The 18783-nt window shown below is 34.5% G+C and overlaps 1 protein-coding gene across 1 annotated transcript in view; it reads left to right on the top strand.

Annotated features, from left to right (window-relative positions):
- Positions 1–18783, top strand: part of LOC106131694 (protein still life, isoform SIF type 1) — a 94029-nt gene that overhangs the window by 1684 nt on the left and 73562 nt on the right. The window contains exons 2-16 of the mRNA XM_060945207.1: positions 1405–1516; positions 2635–2782; positions 5344–5528; positions 7687–7805; positions 9161–9291; positions 9792–9874; positions 10150–10311; positions 11157–11287; positions 13164–13352; positions 13690–13795; positions 14282–14486; positions 15401–15608; positions 16517–16697; positions 17320–17376; positions 17656–17721. Of these exons, the coding sequence (XP_060801190.1) occupies positions 2673–2782; positions 5344–5528; positions 7687–7805; positions 9161–9291; positions 9792–9874; positions 10150–10311; positions 11157–11287; positions 13164–13352; positions 13690–13795; positions 14282–14486; positions 15401–15608; positions 16517–16697; positions 17320–17376; positions 17656–17721 (1933 nt within the window). The 5' untranslated portion in view covers positions 1405–1516; positions 2635–2672. The remainder of the gene's footprint in view (positions 1–1404; positions 1517–2634; positions 2783–5343; positions 5529–7686; positions 7806–9160; positions 9292–9791; positions 9875–10149; positions 10312–11156; positions 11288–13163; positions 13353–13689; positions 13796–14281; positions 14487–15400; positions 15609–16516; positions 16698–17319; positions 17377–17655; positions 17722–18783) is intronic.

The following is an 18783-nucleotide window of genomic DNA, read 5'->3' as shown; positions in this document are numbered from 1 at the left end:
GTGATGGTGACTGAATTAGATATACATGACCTTATTTCAAATGAACTATTCAAGTTCCTCGGAAGAAACTCCAGAAATGGCCGGCACTTCCCTAATCGAATCTCGATCTGTTAAGTGTTGAGCGCAACTAATTAATATTGGATAGTAGTAAGGTTCGCTGGAATGTGCAATTGATCAGACCAGGTATCTTTCGGTGTGTTTAGTATCTAATAGGAATAAATAGACAATACCGCAAATTGTAAAGACCTTGCAGTAATCAGTATGGTGGTGCCATAAGTACGCATTGACATTTAAAGCAACCAGCATACGCCAACATACCTACGAGTAGTGTACATAATATGTAGCTTCATAGCACGTCAATAACCGATTGTATAAAATAAATAATTTTTGTAGAAGCGCTGATTAGCTTAGCTTCTATAGTCATCTTCGTTAATAGAGTCTTTCTGTCAAAAATATTATCGGCATTTTATGCATGCATTTGCAATATGATTTATCAATAAACTGCTTAATTAAACTGTAATTTTAAACAATCATGAACTCAATCACTATTTGGTATTATTGTGTTAAAGTTTTTATTATTAATTGAGTGTTTCCTTCTCAATATCTATTAAGTGGTTGAAGGTGTTTAATTTTATATAACAAATGGTGGTTAAGTTTCATTGCATGCTTATAAATATTACAATATAATATACCTTATTCTTGAAATAATCAATAAAGTATTAAAAAATTAGGATATTTCATGAAATATAGCAATTTGTACCTACTTTCCTATATCCGAGCACCGTTAAAATTTTTAAATGTCCATAAAACGAATCCATATTAAACAGCTTTCATAACATTAAAGCATTACACATTTTGCTAACAGTCTTATTAACGTGAATTTTCTGCATTTTTAGAACTGAAATATGTAGGTATTGTTCAGTAATACATTATTTTATGAAATAACTTTAGAAATAAATATGGAACTCCTCAAATGGGACATATATTTTGCAGTTAGCAAGATTAAAATTAATTACATAATTTCACGTTAGTGAGGTTTTATATTTTAACTGCTTGACATAAAATAAACGTAATTGGGTATGAGCTGAATATTTTTGTTTTAAATGATGCGATAATTTGAATCCTGAAGTAGTTCCAACTACATTGACAAACGAGTATGTTGTTATTATACTCGTATGTAACTTGTTTTAATGAAATTATTTATTCCACCAATTTTATTTAGTGTCTATAATAGTTTTAAAATTCCTTTTTTTGCAATAAGTATAAAAGTAAAAGTGAAATGGAATGAAATTTGATTATTACACTTGATTCGAGGTAAATTAATTTTAGTTCTTCATTATCAGGATTGAAATTATCTACAATAATTTCTTTTATATATTATGTAAATGATTGCAACATTTTCAGCATGCCAGTGTGAAGAATCCGTACAGACACGGCACCCAGCGCTCCCAGAGCCTCAACCGCGGACATTCTCTTTCGCGCTCCGATGGAACCTGGTGACATCACGGGACCGCGGGTAAATTCACACCATACAACTACTATTAGACTCATTTTACTGCAGAGAACAATACGAGTAGAACGGTTTAACGTTTGTAACGAATTTTACGAACGTTGCCGTTAACTCTGAGGTTAACGTCTAACTAGGTTGGTTGTACTTTCAAAGGCATGAAGCAGGTATGCTTATTTAGTTTTCCCGCATTGTTTTTTATAATAGCACTAAATGCAATCCAGAGATAAAAAGAATATGCTACTTCTTAACACACTATTTGGACCAAAGGAATTCTTGGTAACTCTATTTCATAGATAGGATGTGGAGTTCAGTTACCTCAATAGAATCATGGAACAGGCGATTTCCCCTAAGTAAATAAATTCTCATTCAGGCTTTACCTTTAATGGTAAATCTAAATGATGTCAACTTTCTGTGCTAAAATGTTGCCTATACTTTTAAGGATATATCAAGGAAATCAAGTTTGGTTTCACTTGGCTCATTTTTTATTAAGAACGAGTATCTCTAGGTATTGCTATGAAATTTATATTTGGCAGAAAAATAATGATAGAAAAGGGAAAACTAATGAATCTAAGATTGTCTGGACTAGATCTACATTCATTCATGTTTTTTAATGTAGACAATGTGCATTCGTCCATGATTTAGATTTGAGAGCTCTATATTTGTATATTGACGTCCGATGAAAATGCTGCAGTGTAGTTTGTTCCGCCGCTTCTTCTACACTTGCGCTTTGGAAGCGGTAGTAGTTATAATTAGATTTAAGAGATGTGACGTCAATAAGTGATACCTTGTATCCAATTTTGAAAATAAATCTATTCTATTCTGGACATGTCGGCACAGAGATATCAGGATTGACAAAGACTACTTTTTTCGGGAAATTCCCACGGGAGTGGTGCCCATGCAATAGCTACTCTCTGTTTCATATTAGTATGGATTGGAATTGATTGATTGATTATTGTTATTGCACAGTGTTAAATGTCGTCGTTTTATGAAGTTGTCTGTATCTCAAGAGACATCAAAACTGCACAAGTTCCGTCATTATAGCGTTTCTCATTAGCAAACTCTATCAACTTCGGGTACGATTTAAATATGCTTTATCAAATAGTTCATAAAATGAATATTTGCAGGCAACATAGTGGTTTGCGCCGAGTGCGGCACGCGCACGATGGGCAACAAGCTATCGTCGTGCTCCTGCGCGCCAATACTACGCAAGGCGTACCGCTATGAGGACAGCCCGTGGCAGAACTCTCGCCGCAGGGACGGACATCTACTGAGGTGAGCCTATACTTCTCTTATTTTGAGGCCAGTTTAAATTATTACTAAAGTTCGCTTATTACTGGACTCATTCGTATAGATGGGTAGTAAACTAAACGCAAGGTTTATCGCTATGAAGATAATCCGTGACAGAACTTCAGCCACTAGGACGTATATCTATGAGTTAACCCAAAACTTCTCTAATGTGTGTTACCAGTATAGTGCCATCATGCCTCATACTCATTCATAAAGATGAGGAGCAAGCTATAGTCATGTTATACGAAATTTTCGCCCCTGAGGTAATTTCGGGAAATATTCTCCTAGAACAGATTAATTTTAAATGTTTTAAACTGCGTTAATAAGTCAGTCAGTCAGTCCAGTTCTCTCTTTTATATAAACTAGACTAGATTGGTCTACAGGTCCGCAGACGTAAAACCAAAAATCTTGTTTGTTTCCCGTTCCTGCGAAAATTTAAAGTTTATCCTCTTTTTTCTTAAAGTACACTTCTAATAGAACATGCATGCCATTAAGTAATCTACTTTGTGCTACTTCTTCCTTATCGTCATTCTACTTGGTCTTTATTTTCTTAACAAATTTTGCATTTTAGTAAAGTTTATGCAATAAATTAAAACTTTAGCAACTACTTATAAAGCAATGCATAAAGCTTAGGTTATATAAGCAGTTGTGTTGTATTACATTAATGATGACATTCAGTGGACATTTCAGTGCAGGTACAATAGGCAATTCATTTGATTGCAACTCATTACGGCATCAAATTCTGACTCTGCATTATTCTTTTCTGATGGGTAGGTATTAATGGTATGGGTTCTTATGATTTTGATGTTAGATATGACAAACATATTGTTTTTGTAGGACTTGAAAGTATTTGGTACTATCCGCCTGGCGACCTATGTTCCTAGAAAATAGTGGCCTATGTTTGACGTAGGATATTATATTACTTCCAAACAATATTTCTTCGAAATCTGTCACCAAGCGGCACATTTGCATTAAAAATTGGTATCGATACATATCATCATCACAAGTATGGGACGAAGGACCATTTAGGTTGACGAGAAACACATATAGAGAGGTAACATAAGCAGACCAAAATAGTAAAGTAAACAAACGCGGCTCGTGTAATGCGCGTTTCTTGCACAAGTGACTTTTTGGTTTACAGTGCGGAGATTGTGATGAAAATATCTGTTTTTTTGATTTTAGCACTTACATTAGGTTGAGTGTTTGGCATCACCATCGATATAAAAAATCGCTATTCGTATCTTTAATAATTAAATATTTTCCGTTTACTTTAATATAGGTTTCGCATATTCAATCGACTACATAGAATTATGTGAGAAAAATTAGTTAAAATGACATTTTTAAGTCATTTTTGTTCACTGACCCCATAATTCTTGCAGCTAATTGTAATCTGTGATATTCTTAATTAGGTCTTACTCATTTTAGATTAACATTTAAACACGTGTATTAAGAGCTTTTACAACTGTGACTTCATATATATATATATATATGAAGAAGAAATAATAGAAAAATATAGGATGGCGAGGATGAGGTTTTTCTAAAAGTATTAATATATTATTGTTTAACCTTATATATGTGACCTGACTTCCAGTGGGTAAACAGGAACCTTTGCATGCCTGGTACTAAAACATGTATGGAATCTGCTCTCCCATGATGTCATAAAATGCGTTGCGGACTGCGGGCACGGTTGGGATAGTTTGTTCATCATTAATATATATTGTCACGCGAGGTACGAAATGTACGAAATATATAAAAGTAACCCGAAGCCGACGAGCTTGTGTCAATGTGGACGAAGCGAAAAAAGTATGCAGGGATCGTGGGAAGTGGAAATATGTAGTCTATGTCTACCCGTCCAGGAAAGAGGCTAGATTTTTATGTACGTACTAAAACTCCCTCTACCAGATGATGTCTGCACGCTAGCCAGCAAAATTAACTTCAACTATAATTTATTGGTTGACCTAATTAACGAAGTAAGGCACTTAGAATACCTATGTTTTATGCATAGACTGAAGGAAATTAGGTTTATTCGCAGTTCGAATGGGATATTGTGTTATTTTTGACATTTGTATAAGTTTAATATGGAAGTCTAAATGAAATTCATTCCGGTATTCATTAAAAGCTCTTGACCAGATAAGATCCCTCATCATTATTCCCTTGGCTTTGGTCCCCGTTCTATCCTTACTTCTCTGGAGAGGAGCCTGAGGTGCGCCTATGACCCGTCCTTCGCATCTGATCTTTGCAAGCTCTGCAGGGGAACCTAACCCATATTGGATCGTGGTAATAATAAATTCAGTTACATGAATGTGAAGGTTTCACAGTTTTACCCTCGGATAGCAATCAAATTAATATACATAAACCAGGGCAAAAGTCATTGGTACATGACCGAATGTCTGTAGGAGTTAGAGACAGGGCCCTGTGCATCACATTTTTTATTTGGGCTAGGAAGCCACGCAGCACTTTTACCACACAGCAAAGTTTAACTACATAAAAAATACCGTGATTGCAATAAATGTCAAAAAATGTGTAATATTATCAAACATTTCCAGACTATGGGCGGAAGTGTTCCACGTGTCAGCAAGCGGGGCCGGCACTGTGAAATGGCAACAAGTTTCCGAAGACCTGGTGCCCGTCAACATCGCCTGCATCCAGGACTCCCCCGAGTGCGTGTTCCACATCACGGCTTACAATTCACAAGTCGATAAGATCCTCGATGTGCGACTAATCCAGCCGGGTAAGACTTGAATGTTTCTTTATTTATTAAGATAAAGATAATTATGTCACAAAATTTAAAAATTCAAAGATTAGTCGAATAGTAAGGCTTGTTTAGTAAAAAAAAACGGTCTCAATGGAAACGTTGGAAGAGGAAGGCTTTAAAGAATGTACCTTAATTAAATTATTACCATACAGGGTAATATCTAGTCAGTAGTATCCTAAAGTTAAAAAAAGTGGCTTGTTAAATGGTAAACTATACCTTAAAGGTTTAACCATTTAACCACAAATTATACCTTAAACTGCCGAAACTGAAGTTAAATTTGTAAGTTCACAAAAACAAGGTCTGTCACGATATTATCTAAACTAGGCCAAGCGTCATCTCAGCTACTAAATCTTTCCTTGTAAAATTAAAAAAAATACTAGCTTCAGTGGAACTAAATGTGTGGGACATTTAGTTCCACTGAAGCTAATATTTTTTAAGTATGTGATTATGGATAGACGTTTAGAGCTTATTGGATGACGAAAATTCTGATCTTATCCAGAGATTCTTAAGTAGGGGCCTGAAAATGTGGTAAAATGATTAAGTATCCAGATGTTTTCAACCGAATATGGATTTCCACTGAAGGCTAAACTGTGACTGTGAAAGCTAGTTATTTATTTCCCTTAACTATCAACGTATTATTAAAGGAAATCAATCAGTTATTTATAAACTTTTTATACATATTTTCCGCAAAGATGACAATCAGACAACAAACTTGTATCACAAGATTTATACCAGACTTATGATTCTTCTTTAGTTCCATTATAAAATAAATATGACGCAACGTTTTTTAATACCTCTCAAAATAGGCTCTTTTATCTGAAGTGTAACTTTACGCTTTTAGAAAACATTTTACGAGAGCAATTGGGAAGATACTCTTACACCCGCTGTATCAGTAACCTAGTTTTAAATTTGTAGCAAAAAGTGATCGGCTGGAATCCAATACGGTGTAGTCTCTTAACTGAATTTTAAATTCACATATTTTGTTCGAGATTTTATTAGGTGTCAGTATGTATTTATATTTGGTTTTTCAATACAGTGTATTTTTCTATTAAATAGCCTCATTAATCTAGTGCAATACTCCATGGTTATCTGATAGCGAGGAAAAAACCTACTGCAGTTTTCTTATCGTGCAGATTAAGACTGAAGCTAATAAATTTATGATTCTTCGTTTAAGTGATGGGCTAGTAACATGCTAGCAACCTGTAGCCATCTGAATCTCAAATCTATAGTTTAGAAATCTATCTATATCTATATCTATCGAGACTGTTCACTCTGTCTCCCGGAAAGGAATAAATACTCGACAAATGTATGTATGTATTTTAACCAATTAATACATAATGTTGAAATAGGTGTTGAATTCTACTATAATAGTCATGAAAAGGCAAAAAACTAGGGCTCTCTTAAAAAAATATGAGTAATATTAGTTGATACTCAAGTCTTCGTTTACGTAGACGTAGATGAACGATTTTTATTAGGGTGCAATTTATATGTTTTCTTTAGTTGCATGAAGTGATCAAGTTATTCGATTAAAATAAAAAAAAATATTTCGTTCGGATACGTCCCGTAAACTGCAATTAGCGTGTAATTAGTGTGAAATCAGATTTATTTTTCAAATTCTTACCCTACTATTGTTTCCTCATCGCCAAGTTTTTATGTAATTAAATTTAATTTACAGAAATTTCATTTTTACTGTTTTATTAACGCATTGATAAGTCCATATTGCATCTGGTAATAAATCAAAATAAATAATGTTTAAAATAAAGATCTTTTTGATAAATCAATTGTATTAAATTATAAGTATTAAATAACTTATTTTTTTTTAATGTTTTATATATATATTTTTATTTTTACAGACACTTACACATTTTATCTTCCTTGACCTCGTTCGTTTCTTATTATATTTTATTATAGAAATGGATTTCAACAATTAAGTATCCCAAGTTCGTTACTAAACAGTTTTTTTTTTTAATTTGAAAATTAATTACCTATCGTCAAAGGCTGACGACTGAAGAGGATCCCACTCAGGGATACGCCCGCCTACGTACTTATTGTTTCATGTTTTGATGTGCTCTCTTGAATGAACAATAAAGTGTTTACTTAGGTTCTTACTTATCCTCCTAATTTCACGTTCCAGGCACTCGGATCGGCCAGGCTTCGGAATGCTTCGTGTACTGGAAGGACCCGATGACCAACGACACCTGGGGCTTAAACTTCACTTCTCCCATCGATGCCAAACAATTTCGGGAGTGCTGCGTAAGTTATCAGTACATTTAAGAAGTCATTTCTATAAGTACTTACTGAAAAAAGATTAACAATCTTGAATGTCTTTTAATCTAAAATAAATTTGTATATTAAACTACGGTAAGTAGCAAAATTAATTCTTTTAACAAAAATGCATATCAAGATTTACCTTTAATTTAGCTCCTAAAAAATTAACTATATTTACATACATAAAATAACACCTCTTACCCGGGGGGTAGGCAAAGAGTCCTTTCCACTTACCAACATTCATCTATGTTTTTCATTATATCAATACGAAGGTACCAACATTTGTTCTCTCGTTCGACTATTTCGTTATACAGTGTAACTGGTATCAAACGCAAAAGCTACCTACTTGCACAGGCTCTCACACTGTACAATTTCTCCTATACGACCAACACCGAAATCGCTTTACTTAAAATAATCACACATTTTGACGCGGTAGGTAATTACAATAATTTCGTAAGGAACAGATTTTTTTTCACGATTTCAGTGTTGTCCATTGTCGTTGGAAAAATAGTTCAGTGATGATGGTCTGAGCAAGTAGGTGAAAGATTTTGTGTTTGATACCAGTAAACCTGTATAAATCTTTTCCTGAGAACCATGTGATAAGATTATTAAAAAAAATATATAAGGTATACATATGATTTATAGTGAAACCATAATAAAAAGGTGCTATTATGAATGTTATAAGTGAAAAGCAGCATTTTCGATTTGTTTTCCTTAATTGAGTTATTACATTTTATGACTACTTAGACATGAAACAGGTGTGGCTTATCAAATTGAACTGTCGCCACACCTTATAATAATAAACCTTAATCGCGTGAAATCACGCAACCTTATTGATATTTGACACGATTCCATTTTTATACTCTGGACGAGAAACGATAGGGTATTATAAGTTTGACGTGTCTATCTGTGGCATCAAAGCTCCCGAACAGATGAACCGATTTTGATTTGTGTGTTCTTAATTTTAAAATTAAATTGTAATAATTACATTTTTATCACGACGATTTATAAAGTAATATGAAAAGTAATATATTACTATATACAATGGGAAACATTTTTATTGGGTTGTTTTGAATATTAATGGCATAAAAACGTGTTATTTTTGTATACCTCAACTTTATTACTTCAATTTCCTTTTTGAGTATAATGAGAACTTAATTCCATTTTTCTGGATTAACCGATTCATAATAGTATTCTATAACTGTAGTCATCATCATTTAAATTATCACGTAAGACATATTCGAGGTACATTACTTAACTTTCTTCCACGAATTACATTTTAAGATCATGAATCCGTAATTTTCGGTTAACCGATTCATAAAAATATTCTATGATTTTAGTCACCATCATTCAAATTCTCACGTAAGGCATCTTCGAGCTACAGCCTGAAGTTGGAGCCACCAGGCAACAAGCAGAAGTTCAAAGCCAAGAGGAAACCGCTTTCTACTCCTGCCAGCCCTAATCGCTCAAGGTAATACATACTGATATTAGAAAGATGAAATATTTAAAACTTCTGAACCGTTACTCATTAATAGAACAGACCTTTATCTCTAACAAAGGCTATTTTGTTCCTACGGAAAATATTCAATTGAAAATACTGAATATAAGCTTAACGAGGGCGGAGCTGCAGTTTACAGCTTGTACCTTTATCAGCTAGTATCTATTTTATGGTCTTCATCCTCCTGGCTTATGTTTCGGTTTCGACCTCCCTTTAGAGGAACCTGGGGTCTATCTATGGCAGCGATCCATGTAAAGGTTACTTGCATGTACCTACCACCCGTGCTCCTATTTAAGCCGGGGAACCTTTTTCAGATGGGATCATAATTGTAGAGGGTATACTGCGCAAAATGCTATAGGTACTTATGAAAGTGCTAATTCTTGTTTGTCACCATTTAACATTTATGGGAAACAGATTGAGTGCTCCATAAAAATCAAATCATCTTCAACTAATGTCATTTTTGTTTTTCGCAGTTTGACTTACGGACGAGAGCCACAATGCACTTGTATGACACAAGAGCAATATGCAAGGCTGCGGGCCCAGGATCCCCGATATCGTAAGTTCTTATATCACTTTAAACATACGCGTAGATTATACTTACAATATCATTTAGTGAAGGTGATACTGCTTTAACGCCAATTTTTCTATAGCTTTATTATTTTAAACATCGACATGATTAGAAAGTATTGTAGGTGCTAGAAGTAAAAGAAATATTAATTGCCTTAGACAAGAACTCTGTATAAGTAAAAAACTGATACTGGCATAAAAATTGAGACGTACCTTTATCGAGCATTTAAAAAATAAGGCTATTATGACACTAAACTGCATCAGGCTCGTCGACTCTGCCGCGTACCACGACCCGCGCAATTGAGACCGAGGCGGGCGCGAGCGGCACTGCTAACCGGACGGACAAAGTCGCCGCTGCCACCTCATCGACCTCGCTTTACGACAATGTCGCCAACTCACAACCAGCCCACCAGGCGCCGCCTAAGCGTGAGCTCCTTTTTATCATTAGCTTATCAAACCGTTAAGCTAACTTTTCTACTTCGTTTATGACATAAAAAAGCTCGCATGAATTGGGTTTAATTTATAGGTACTATTCGATTAGAGATTTAATAAAAAAAAATTAAAAGGAGTTTTATTTCAACTTGTGGGCAAGGTGCTTATGATTTATATTTAAACTACCTAATGTACTGAATGTAACTACCTAATGGCTATTTATGAAAAATTATGTAAATCGCATTGAAGCGTACTCCGCGTTCATAACACTGAATATACTTACGTAAGATACGTTTAACAGCAACATGCATATTTCATTAGATCTGGCTACTTAGGTTTTAGAATAACTGTTTATTTGAAGCTTCATCGCATTAGCAATACTTGGAAAACGACTCTTAAAATGCTGAATTATATTAAGGAAAATATAATGGACTAGACATTCTTATTATGTTAATATCCTATTGAGAATAGATTAATAAAGCTTAATATAGATCAAAAGATATCCTATGAATTATATCTAAAGTATTATTAAATGTTAATATTTCTTTAATTTGTGAACGGGGAATGTGTTAAATATGGACGAAATCACCTAAACTATATAAATGTTATCTTGGAGTCGATTTAACAAATTCTATTCATTTAACTGTTTATTTATAAATCAGCTTCGTGATTCCTACTACCAAATCAGAATGCAAATCTCAGCTAAGATTATCGGCAATATTGTTGTTTTTTAAAACAACTTTATAATGATAATTGGAACTTAAATTCATTTTTTTTGTGAAATGTCAACATTTGAATATAATATATTAATTTTGTAATTATCTTTAATTTACTTTTAGCGGCTGCTCGTCAATCAGATTCGCAGCCTCCTACAAGGCCGCCGAAGTCACAGGAAACTTCCACGATGACCACCAACACTTCCACCGCTCCGAAGACCGTCACAGCTTCTGTTGGAACCCATGGACCTAATGTAGGTTCTTTGTGGAAAAAAGGAAAACTTTTAACATAACATTATGATATAGGGCCTTATACTAGACAATAATCGATCTCGTTATGTGATTGGGTGGATAACAGTATTATGTTATGTTTGGTGCATGAAATCATCATAAGAATCACAACATCTATATAAGAAAACTAGGTCAGGCGAGGTTCTCACGATTGTTAAAAATATGCTTAACGTAAATCATTTGTTTTTGAACTTGAAGCTTGCGCTTTCGACTTTATAATACTAATTTTAAGGTGACCGTACAAAGATCTACTGTAGCCTCACATCTGGACGAAAATCTAAAATGTATCGGCATGTTTATAGATCTCACTAAAGCTTTCGATACTGTGTCCGTGCCTATCCTTCTGAGGAAGCTTGAGAAGATGGGTATTCGTGGTATCACCCTAAATTGGTTTCAAAGTTACCTGACGAATAGGCAACAGTGTGTGAAAATTGGCCCAGTTTCGAGTAAAACTTTGCCGGTAAGATTCGGTGTACCACAAGGGAGTATTCTCGGTCCAACTCTATTCCTTCTGTACGTCAACGACATACTTGAAGTAGCAATCCCAAATTCTGAAGTCTTGTGTTACGCTGATGATACTGCAATAATATTCCATGGTACTTCATGGACTGAAGTTCACTCTACTGCCGAGATTGGTATGGGCATGGTATCGAAATGGCTTCAAGATAATTTACTTACATTGAACACGAATAAAACAATGTACTTGTGTTTTCATAAAACCGCCGCAACTAAGCCTGTCCCGGGAATGAAAATTCAAATCCATAAGAATTCATGCAATGTGAAGCCTTGTTTGTGTGATACATTGAAGCATGTCAATCATCTCAAATACCTAGGTGTTCAAGTTGATGAAAACCTTAATTTTAAAAATCATATTGAGACTCTCTCGGGCCGAATAAGGAAAGTAATTAGTATAATGCGTAATCTGAGAACCTCTGCTTGTACTGACACACTGAAGGCTGTGTACTACGCGCTTTGTCAATCTATAATTATCTACTGCATTTCCTGTTGGGGAAGTGCGGGCAAAACTTTCATTCTCCGAGCAGAAAGAGCGCAGCGTTCAGTGCTGAAGACAATGCTCTGTAAACGTAGAAGATATCCGACGGAAGATCTTTACAGAGAGGCCGGAGTTCTTACAGTGCGCCAACTTTATATACTTAGAATTTCGGTGTCGACCCATAAATCTGTCCTTTCCGTGGACAACTACGAATTTCTTGTATCTCGAAGAGTTTTTAGGATTCCGACTCCCATAGTTACGTCAAGATTTGCACAAAGGTTAGGTGGCTTTATAAAAATTCATATTTACAACTATGTCGCCAGATTTTGTGATATTAAAAGAACAACTGTATCCCAAGCACATAGACAGATTTGTAATTGGTTATCTACATTAAATTATGATGAAACGGAAGAAATTTTATACCTAGTTAACAAATTCTTAAATTATAAGACTACTGTTTTATTATTTTTTTTTTTTTTTAAGCAAAACTTTTAAAGTGTAATCATCAATAATTACTTAATTTATCTGGCTGGGTAAACTTTACTGTTTGTCTCTCTTAATTATTGTTAATTTTGATTTCCTCGACACAGGCTTGCCTAGTGAGGAAGTCATTGATGTTAAACAATGTTTTTTTTTTTTTATTTTCTTTATTCGAAATCCTGTAATACTACTTATGCTGAAAATTAACTTTTATCGGTCTACGCCGCACGCTACGAAAAATTTAAACATTGTTCTTTTGAAATATTTGTCCTTTTTTTTGAAATAAATATATATATTTTATCATAAAATTAAAATTGATAAATAATTGAAGAAACCATTACTTAAAAATTATTTATTCGATACAGGCGACAGAAGAAGGGCAACAGACAGGCCCTGGATCCACAAATCAGCATGGCCAAGACCTGAAATCTGAAGGCGTGCAGGCCGGTGGAACTCTGACGTCATCAAAATCGTCGGCCACTTCCACCCGGCCCGGGAAGGAGCATCTGCAGCACATGCCGAAGAGTGTTGACTATGGGGATGGAAATGAATCCGTAAGTAACTTTAATTCAGAATACGAAGAGATATACGACGACATAGAACGATAAAATTTCAAAAACATGCATTAATTAACTGATGTACCAAAATAAAAGTGGTGATATTTTTGATTATATCCTTCTTCCTAGGAAGCCGAGGAGGATTTGATTAAATAGTTTAACAAATTGTAATATCAATTTTTTTTTAATATTTTCGGATATTGGTAACATTGCAAGTAAATCAATAAAAAAGTTTCAATTTTACATCTGTATCTGATTCAATCACAATGATCTTATAATGATTTTAAAATATTGTGTGACAGAAATATAATTAAAATATTGCTTTTTCTTCCAGGGCCGTGAATCTGACCGGCACTCGGCACATCACCACAACGTCATCAATAACAACACCTCCGGCTCACGGCGCACCAAATCTAAGAGTACCGAGGATATGAATATGGGTAAGAAAGTAACGTTGTTACCTTGGGGGTATTTTACCCACGGGAGACGAAAGAAGTATCACTTTCTACGTAAGATGTCATATTTCGCGTGCAGTTTTTAACCATGTCTGTAAATAAAATGCCAATTTCCTTCCTATTTCAGTTCTATTTGGTTCTTGTATTACAAAAAACCACAATTGTAAATTTTTCAACTTTATTTGAATTAAATTAATTTGAAGTAATTCCATCTTCGAGGAGATTTAAAAAATCTCTACTTATATTATTTAAAAATAAAATTTTAGGGAGATCTTTATATTGGATTGAGCTATGCGAAAGTAAATGTGCCATTCACGATGCCCACTTAGATATATTTACCAGATTTTTAGACTATCCAGAGCTTTGCTCCTGTGGCAATTGCTGATTACTACGAGTATATTTATGCATGCACATCAATGCAGAAATGGAACTTAATAGAATGGAATTTAATTTTAAATCCAACATTTCCAGACTCCAGCACGCTCAAGCGCATGCTAAAGCCTATGCCTTCAACCGAGAGTCCTGTGACATCACCAGAGATGGGTCGCCGCCGGTACGGAGGCGCGGCTCCTTGCCCGCCGTCCTGCGGCTCCCACGGGCACCGCCACCCGCAGCACATGCACCATGGACACTACTCACACGTCGTCAACAATAATAGTCGACAGAGCTCGCAACGGTACGCTTATTTACTAGCATTTTTATTGCAGTCCACCCGATAAACGAAAATTCGAGATTTTCCCAAAATACTAGAAAAAGTAGCCGGCGACAATTAACTATATTCTTACAAAAGTATAGGGGAAAACACTCCTGTTTTTCCCCAGACATATTGTGAAATTAACCGGTAGGTAGGTTACGCTCATAAAACTGTTGCTTTGTCGCTAATTCAAAGGAGCTGGCCCCTAATAAAAAAAGTGAGAAAAATAGTAGCTAAATGCTAAAAAAGTCATTTATGCCGTTTTTTATATATTACATAAAGATGACGCCTAATATATTATTATAGTAGAAAATAAAACTGGTACACAGGTTTGTACTTAATTTGGTTTATGATTTTATTTAGTTTAGAAGTATCTGGGTTTATTTTTTCGACCGTATGAGTATACAATATACATGCTTTTATTTCTCAATGTTTGTAACAAGAAATTTAAGTAAATAATGTTAATTAACGATCTGAATATTTAAAGAATTATGAAATTGAGGGTTAAGGTAACAGACGCTTGTCTGTGTCTAGAATAGAATAGAATAGAATATTTATTTGCTTGCTATTTTAAATAAAGATAATGTTAAAGAGCGTTACTATCTTCAACTTAAATCAAAATCGGTTTAGTAATTTAACTGTGAAATGGTAACGAATAAACTTACTTTTGAATTTATAATTAGTATCTTGTCATAGAAAAGTGCCTACATATGAAAATATCTTCTGTTAAAGTATTTTTAAGTATTTAATTCCCATTTTATCAAATTTCTACTTGTCTTTAAATCGTTTAGTTACTAGCTTTTCGCTCCAAGACGACCACCCGTTGGTGGTAACCACCAGATACTGCCGTTCTTTTCTACAGATCAAGTTTGTAATTTACTTTTTTTCTGTTACAGTCGAGGAGTAGGAGTGGGGGCAGCACCAAGCGGCTATCCTGGTCGAGGCTTGTACTTAGAGTTGGGCGGCGGAGAACGTGACCTCTCCCCTCCATCAGATAATGTGATGTTCGACAACCAATGTTACGCGACCACGCCATCCTCATCTAACGGGAACTCCGACCAGGAACCCTGTCAGCGACGAGATGGGAGGCAGCATCATCACGGGGTAATGATAACAATAAGAGAGCTACGTACATATATCACGACTTTCTGCCTCACAAGGCAAACAGAACCAACAGTCTCAAAAAACTGAAAAGCCACTTTCGGCTGGAGGGTTCAATGATTAAATTGAGATAGTGACAGATGGCTAACCTTTTTTGTCTGAAAAATTCGTTGTTAGCCTTTTCCTTGATTGATTTTTACAATCTTCACGGAAAAAGAAGAAGCAGGTACAGAGTATGTTTATCTTCAATACCAGAGCAGCATGAAGGTTTCTGCTAGATTAATGTACTTTTCATTTTGGGACATCCATTGTTGGGGAGATAAAATAGTCCTATTTTAAAGTGCCGGGTACCACACGGCCACTATATCTTACTCAGCAACTTCTACATAATATCTTATCAGAGCTAGTGGTGTGCAATACATCTTATTTACTAAAATTACCGTTAATGTTCCCTTGAAATAAAAATGAAGAAGCAGTAGTAGCAGAAGTTAAATCTAAATTTTCGGAAACGCGCCCGAGGCTCGTGGTGTAGCGTTTGACAGTGATTTTCACAATGCAGAATTAAAATAATGGATTTTGACAGAGATTTTGGGAATATTTAAAAAGATAGGTATGATAGATATGTGTATAGATATGTATGAAACATTAAGAAATTCCAAGATGTCAGGCGGTTTTAAGGCAGGGAAAAATAAGTTTGGAGTGCTTAGACGAGATTCAAGTGAATGTGGTATAGAATTTCAGAAGGTTAAGGTATTTGGCTTGCACTAGATGTAAGTACTAATTCCCTTAGTCTTCTTTTTAGACTTCCATGGTATAGAGATCGAGTGTTCCTATACTAAAATGCCGGAAAGCATAGGGCACCCAATTAATTTTGCACGAATAATCTAAAAAAAAATCCTCTTCGCCAGAAGCCATGCTTGTCTCGACAAGCTTCGCAGTCTAGCGCCACTCCCGCACCGGGGTCACCAACCTCGAGACTTCTGCTCGAATATGAAATGCATCTAAGGAACACGCTGGCTAAAGGCATGGATGCGGAGAGCTACAGCCTTCACACCTTTGAGGCTTTGCTTAGTCAAAGCATGGAGGATCTAGGTACGTAGATTTTATATGCATTGCTAAGATAATAAATAAAACGACTTGCCTTCCCAGCAGCCTGCGCTTTGCTCAATCATGACTAATATACCTATACTCTCCCTGGAGGTGAGTTTCCACAGGGTTCGTGATCATAGTGACTCCCGTTTGACATCTGTAACCCTGAGGACTAAATCAAAACTAACTAAAAAGTCGTATGTTAACGACATCATAATAGATATCAATCACAACCGTAGGTGTTTAACAATACAAAAGTGAAAACCCCTTGGTCGCCTCTTATGATATCTTTAGGAGGAAATTAAAATGTTCCTGTTCTCAAGCTTCAGGAATCGTGTGACAAACATGTTTGTGGGAACAATTAAAATATTTTTCCTCGAATAAACTGTATTTTTAAATCAAAATTAACCATTTTGAAAAAATCTAGTTTTGTAAATTTATACATTGTAAAAAATTCTGTGAAACGTCCCACATTCATGAAAATTTTCAGCTTTCTCTGCATTTATGAAAGTACTTACCTCTATTTCTTGGACTAATCTGACTGGTACTTTGATCAAATATGACTGGTAATTATAACCGTTGAAACATTTAAATTTTGAATAACTAACGTTTTATTTGCTTGTAGAATACAACGACAACTTGCCGCCATCTAATCAACGAAGTCCCTATCCACCGCGTCGTCGTAAGTATTCCATTACATTTTTCCAAATTTTGGGCTTCAAACAATTTTGATATAAATTTAGATAGCTAGCTTGCAGTAATCGAAACAATTCAGCATACTTGCTATTCAATGCGATCTTTTTATCTAATGATTAATTAATACGCTGTACTAATAGTTTTCATTTACAATAATACTTTGAGATATTTCTTTGTTTCAACACATAATACGCATACGCACAAATTGTTAGCTAGGAATTTTGATACATATATACTTGAACCCATTTCTTGTTTTTTTGTTGAGGACCGACCCAAGAATCCATTCTACACTCTTTGAGAAACCTTAAGGAGGCTGCAATAAGGGCCAGAGGTGAAAACATCTGTTATTTATTATTGTAATGTCATTACATTGGATCAATTACATTGACTCCTAGTACTAACTCTTCTTAGAGGCAAAACCTCTGTGTTCTTTCTTTTTGTTTTTCTGTTATATTTTGCAAATGTTTGTAAAGTGTATGTGTAATGCATTGAAATATCATGGTACTGCGAGGCTATGTCACTGATACTACAGCCTCTATTGGTACATTGTTGTAAGGGTCATGTCATGTCCTTATTGGTTTGGTGAGTAAAACTTATTTTAGTTCTTCACACAAACAAAGCATGAAATTAATACATTACTTACATTCTCACATTGATCATAATTTATTTAACTATGCGCTGTCATACTTTAAGTACGTACATTTATTTTAAAGCTTCATGAGACCTGCCAGAAAAAAACCTTGAAAATAAACACTTAACTTGTTTATTAAAACTTAAAGTTATTTAATTGCAATCAAAATATATATCGGTTTAAATTGTAATGAATTAAAAAGAATGAAACCTATCATTATTATATCTTTAATAAAAGTATTCCCAACCAACGACAAAATTATGTAGATAGTTTTAATACGAAACATACATTCTTCAAATTATTAATATTATTATCTGAAATTCAAGCAACAAATTAACTATATAAATTTTAATAAAAAGATTATAAATAGACCTTCTTACTATAAAAAGTAATAAAATTGCCATGAAATCATACTTTTACTCATATTATCAATACTCGGAAGTTAACGAGGATAGACAAACTAACATATGTAAATTATGATTAATTATATTTCATCCGTAGTGTAGTACATGATATGAATATATCCCTTCTATTACCTATTCTAATACCTTTATAATAGTTTATTGTTATGTATATTTAATACGGTGTTGACATAATTTGTACAGTGTATTGAAATTATTAGTTTAATATTTATTCATATTTCTTAATGTAGACAATGTGCATTCGTCCACGATTTAGATTTAACACATCTATATTTGTAAATTGACGTCCAGTGGAAATGCTGCAGTGTAGTTTGTTCCGCTACTTCTTCTACACTTGCGC

Source organism: Amyelois transitella, chromosome 7, assembly GCF_032362555.1.
Source record: "Amyelois transitella isolate CPQ chromosome 7, ilAmyTran1.1, whole genome shotgun sequence".
NCBI classification, from domain to species: domain Eukaryota; kingdom Metazoa; phylum Arthropoda; class Insecta; order Lepidoptera; family Pyralidae; genus Amyelois; species Amyelois transitella.
Note: the sequence above shows the minus strand (reverse complement) of the source record. Positions and strands in the feature narration are given on the sequence as shown.